The sequence below is a fragment of the Gopherus flavomarginatus genome, chromosome 9 (genome assembly GCF_025201925.1).
Source record: "Gopherus flavomarginatus isolate rGopFla2 chromosome 9, rGopFla2.mat.asm, whole genome shotgun sequence".
NCBI lineage: Eukaryota > Metazoa > Chordata > Testudines > Testudinidae > Gopherus > Gopherus flavomarginatus.
The window spans coordinates 58,160,776-58,166,775 of NC_066625.1; the positions used below are offsets into that span (position 1 = coordinate 58,160,776).

A 6,000-nucleotide genomic window follows, 5' to 3' on the forward strand; every position below is an offset into this window, starting at 1 on the left:
TGAGAGACACTGTTTTAAAGCACCAAGTATATATATTACTGGTTGAGGATTTATTCTGTTTGCAAATAACAAATACAATCAAGTCATGATCACTTTCATCTAAGCAAGCATTAACTTTTAATTCTGTGATCACTTCCTCTTTATCTGTCAAGAGGTCTAATAGTGAATTTTCCTATGTTGGATGCAATAGTTTTGGAGTTAAAAAATTGTCATCTATAATATTCCAGGTGGTGGGTAGGGAAATTGTACTGGCAGCATGAGACCTCTAGTTAGTACATATCATTCAGGTTTAAGTCCTCCATGATAATGCAATTTTTTTTTCCTACACATTTTAGATAGGTGCTTAAAGAGCCAATCATCCTGTTCCCTAGTGTGATTTAGTGCTTAGTAGCAGACACCAACTAGTATCCAGTCTTGTTCTTTATATGAAGTACAAGATCATTTGCTTGTGAGTTGTCAGTGACTTGGAAACAGGTAATGCCATTTTTTATGAATACCACTTCCCGTCCCCTTATTCCACTCAATGCTTCCTTAATCGGTCATAACCATTGATTGTAACATTCTAATCATATGGCTCTTCCCACCCAGATTCAGTAATACCAACTAGATCAAATTAATGCTCATAAATGAGCAATTCCAATTCCTCTTGTTTATTACCCAGGCATCTGGCTTTGGGATATAGGCAATTTAAAGAATTTCTTCTCTTCAGTGGTTGAATAAGTTTGTTCTTGACATCAGGATTTTCTATTACATGAGGTTTCATTTGTTCCTACTTTTCATCATCTTGTTTTGTTGTGAGTTTAATGCCCTCCCAGATATTCTACCTAGACTGTCCTCTGGAAGGTTCATTGTTCTTCTTCTGAATGGAGGCCACCCAAACTATACAGCCCCTTCTGGTCCATCTTCTATGGGTAATGTTCCACCAAATCAAAACTTTCGCCCTGATATCACTTACCTAGGCAGCACTTTGTTTTCAGAATCTTCACAACCAGTGTTCCATTGCTTGCCATCACAGTACTGAATGTAGAACTGTACTGAGAAAGAAAACCTTTCGCATTTCCTCTCTAAATTCCCCTCTTTGCTGATCCTATTCACCTGCTGAATTTGCTGGCAACTGACTTCTGTACTAAGCTTTTCTACTTAACTCCACCCCCTCACTACCAGCGGGGATTAACCACTCAATACACTTCAAACATAGGGCTGATGACAGACCCAGAGGTCCCACTCATGCAATCCTCACAGAAACACAAACAGACCTGTCTCACCTGGCCTTTCAGGGACCCTGAAATGTTCTGAAGCTGCAGAGGACCTACTGGGGCAAATTAAGCACTGGTATTAGCAGGCCTTCCCACCATGAGGTCAGTTCAGTTCCATCTATCTTATTCCAGGACTGAATTTGGCTCACTGAACAGATATTTCTGGGAATATGGACATTCCCTCTCTCCCACCCCTTCCCCTCAAAAAACCACAGGACTTGACAGGACAGGACTTGTCCTACAGATAACTAGCAAGTACAAATGCAGAGTCCAGCCCTGGATCTTAACCATACCAGGGAATGGAAGTACAGATGTCATTTCAGAACTTGATCATGATGCTAAGGCTCCATCAACCTCAGGTCTCAGTAACTTGTTTATATTCTGCCGATGTCATATGAACTCCAGAATGAGTTTGCATTCTTCTTGTCTTTCTATTTGAGATAGATTCAGGTGACAACATTCAAATCCAGTACTAGGGTCTTGATTCAGTCCAGCACAAAGATTGAAGCCATTTGCAAATTTCTGGTCTGAATCAGAGCTTGAATGTAAGATTCCCCTGAATTCCATAGGTCTTGGTTTGTAACTCCACCCTCTACAGCACCATAATTACGAATGAATCAGTTACTCTACTGTATTCTGGAATAAATTTTTCTCTGTTTCACTGTTATAAATCCAGATCAACACTACTGAAATCAGCAGAGTTTTTCCAGATTTACATGAGTGTATGTGAGAGCAGAATTTGGGCTTATACACACAAGAGAGTGTTAGACATCGCAGTGCTCATTGCTGAGAGACTAATGAAATCTTCCAGCGACAGGGATGCATTCTAAACTGGCTGACCTTGTCATCCATTCATGTGTATAACTCTGTAGTCTGGTTTACAGCCAGAACCGGAACCAAAAGTCTCTTTAATTAAAATTTCTAAAGAACAGCTTGGTAGACTGAGCCTTGGGTTAATGGTTTTGAAGAACTTCTGGAGGTCAACTGCAATACAATGCAAAGGGGCTCTAGAAATCATAGTTGTGACAATATTGGACTAGATCACTACTGCTATGTAACTCCATAACTAATGCTGCTTTGATTGTATCTTTAAGAACATATTACCACCCTGTGTTTACTTAGCTTTATTGCAAGGAGAAAGGAAAATATGACACTACTACTGGGAAATGCATCTATTTTTTTCTTATGGTACATTGAGGTTTTGAGTTTGAACTTGTGCTGTGTGATCCTTTCTATCCATTCCCCCTCTATAAAAGTGTCCCTGTAAAGCCAGGCTTCCAGAGTTGTTCATCCATGATAACATGGTGAAAATCTTTTTAAAGGGCAGTACTTTCCCTCCTCAGAATAGCATCACTATGCCCCAAGTACTGACACTTAACACACAGTTTGAGTAGTTGGGCTTCTCTCTGAAGGCCAAGAGAGAGAAACTCTTCCCAGGCCATTTCATGGCCATTACTAAACAGTGTAGCCTAGCGTATAAAAGCACTGGACTAAAAGTCAGGAGACATGGGTATCGCCACCCTGCTGGGTCTTAAGCATGTCACTTCACTTCTCCGTGCCTCAGTTTCCCCCTCTGTAAAATGTGAATAATGATACTGACTGTTATTACTACTGTCCTGAGGCTGCAGAAGCTTCCTAGTGTAGTGGTGAATCCACCAGCTGTGTTCCTACATGATTGGCAGGGAAGTAGGAGCAATGCAGTGTACAAGGAGACCCTGCAGAGCTTGGCTCTCTGCCTCCCAAAATCTTGTCCCTTCCTTCTCCCCCTCCCCCTCCCAACCCACACAGTCTGTGGCCCTCTGTACCTGTTGAAAAAGGACAAGGGTTTAAACAAGACAGAGCACCTCTCAAACCTCATTAGCTATCCCATCAAAAAGCTAGACACAGTGATGTACCAGGCTATACCTCTGTGTGCCATATGTTTAATTGTCAATAGCTCTGGTAGCTTCTTGCTTTGTGAAGTTATATAATGTTTAGTGGCGAATAAGTTAACATGCTGTCCTGTAGTCTAGCCACAGTAGATAATACAAGCCCCACCCAATGCTGAATATTAGTCACCTAAAGCAGGGGTCTCAAACTCAATTTACCTTAGGGCCAGTGCCAGTCCTCAAATCCTCCCAGCGGGCCAACAATGTGACTGAAGATAGTGTTCAGAAAAGAAAATGTTTATGTTGTATTTTTTATTTTGAATTTCTTAGAAATAATAAAACTGCCATACAACGTTATACAGTTCTTAGCCTGCCAGATGGTTTTTAATGTTTGCCAGACACCTGGCAATGCTTCAGTTCTGTCAGTTTGTTGATATTTGGCCTCAGTGACTGATCAGTTGAAACCTTCGGATTGCAGCAAGGTGTGCATCAGATAGTTGTGTTCAGCATTTTGACTTGTTTCTATTCATTGTGGAAAAAAGTGTTGCTGCCTCCATGGCTGACTCTGCCTGTCTACTAGTGATGGTATCTCTGTCCCTCTCCCTCAGCCAATGGGAGTTGTGGGGGGCAGCGCCTGCAACAGACATTGCAAGCAGCATGGCTGAATGCGTCTCTCCTCTGTGGGCCACAGTAAGGAGGTTCTCGGGCCACAGATGGCCAGCGCAAGGCCGGTGCTACCATTAAGGTGAACTAGGCGGTTGCCTATGCTGCCAAGATTTGGGGGTGCCAAAAAGATGTGTCCTCAATTTTTTTTTTACAGAGGTTCCTCTCCGAGCTTGCGGTCGCTGCTCCACTTCTCCTTCCTCCCAGACTTGCAGCGCCAATCAGCTGTTTGGCGCCGCAAGTCTGGGAGGAGAATTAGAGCAGAGGCGGCATGCTCAAGGAGGACACGGAGCAGAGGTGAGCTGGGGTGGGAAGGTGCTGCATGGCTCCCGGGAGGAGGGAGCTGCTGCGGGCGGAGGGGGGGGCCTTAGGGTGGGGGGGAGCTGCCGCAAGGGGGGCACCTCAGGGTGGAGGGGGGGCGGGGAGCTGCCACAGGGCTGGGGGGGAGGGGCACAAGGTGGAAGTTTTGCCTAGGGCATGAAACTTCCTTGCACCAGCCCTGGGCCAGTGGGCCGGGACTTTGAGACCCCAACCTAAGGGATCTAACCAATAATGACCTCCTGAGATTGCCCCAAATAAAAACTTCTCCACATTCAGCAGAACTGCCAGAACATCCCCACCAGCCCCAAACACAGACAACACTAAGCAAAGAGGAGACCAGGTAACAGTCTTTCCTGCCATATCTCCAGTTACTTAGTGAAATTGTACCTGGGATGAATCCTGCCCATTGTTTCTTGACTGAGTTGCAGAGAGAGGAAAGGCAATGTAACATCCGACACAGCTTTTCCTAGAAGATCCTCCTTCCAGCAGGTAGAAAAATAGTGTCATACTGTGGTGTTCTAGGTCTCCATGCTGGCAGTCATTAATGACCAAGGCCCCAGTTCAGCAAAGCACTTTAGCACCTGATTGAGCAAAATAGGACTTCAACACATGCTTAAGTGCTTTTTTGAAGAAGTAAATTAGCCACTACAATTAAATGCATGCAATTTGCACATTGACACCCCTCATTTGATAAATAATGAGTTAGATCCAAACTGAAACAGCAGATCTCAAAACCTTCTGCCACTGGACTCTCAATAACCAAGGCTGAGCATTCTACTTGGGCCCATCTCTGAGAGACCAAACTCCCCCTGTATCTAGTTTTGGAAGAGTTCATACCTGAATCTTCAGCTTTCTTCCCCTGGGCCATCTCTAGATAAGCTATTGTTTTGTGCCATTAATTACCTTCCTGTCACACACTGATTGAAACTGGAAAGGGAACTCCCTGCTGCAGAAGGTCAGCAAGTCAAATACTGTGTCTGGATTTAAAAAGAGTGGAATAGTTTTGTGGTCAGCACTACTTCTCACTATCTTTCTAAGAGGGTCATTTCTAAAACAATTGAAGATATTAGCGCTTCCAGGAAAACACCCTATTTTATGTTGTTAGGCACTCTAAGAGAAGTATAATCCAGCCTTATGCTTCATGGTATAAACAAATTACTACAGGGTCAGGAAGGGGTTTCCCTTTCACATATAACACTGTGCGGTTGGCACAGTTCACCTTCATCTGAAACATCCATATTTGGATAAAGGGCATGGTGGACCAGTGATCAGTTCCATCCCTTCCCACTTTTCTCCATTAAAAGGGGCTCTTCAAGAAAATCCCTTGTATAATGACAAGTGTTGATACCTCTTAATCTCTTTTTTCTTTACAGTACCTTCCACATAAGAATCTGAAGATGCTGGTATGAGCCACTGTTATCAGAAATGACTTGACATCAGTCCTGCCTCTCTGAATCTCAGGCACTTTGGGGGCTTTTGTCCTCTTATTATGGCTTCTTAGAACTCGGCAACAAGAACTGAAAACATTCTGGCCCATGGGGGAAAAGACTCATCACTGATCTACAAGACCTTTGGGATGTCCAAGTTTTTATCTTCAATGTTGTCCAACAATGGCATTCTGGAAAAGGATGGTTGACTGAGTTTTTTTAAACAAGAGAATACTATTAAATGTATTTCCCTGTAGTTTTTATATTTATGAAAATTTAATATTATTCTTCAAAGCAAAAAAGAAAGACAGATATAAGCTATGGTGATTTTCCCAGAGGTTATTAATTGAAAGAAAGCACTGGCCTTAAAATAATAAGATGCCTCCACCATTCTGTTACACAGCTGGGGATCATGCGTGGAAATAATTTGATTAAAATTTGCAGTCACGATCAAATTCAGGGTGT

General features: G+C 43.0%; 1 protein-coding gene across 1 annotated transcript in view; it reads left to right on the forward strand.

Annotated features, from left to right (window-relative positions):
• CIB2 (calcium and integrin binding family member 2) overlaps positions 1-5,708 on the forward strand; it is a 122,660-nt gene extending 116,952 nt beyond the window's left edge. The window contains exon 6 of the mRNA XM_050967113.1: positions 5,482-5,708. Coding sequence (XP_050823070.1) covers positions 5,482-5,503 — 22 coding nt within the window. The 3' untranslated portion in view covers positions 5,504-5,708. The remainder of the gene's footprint in view (positions 1-5,481) is intronic.
• Positions 5,709-6,000: the final 292 nt, after the last annotated feature.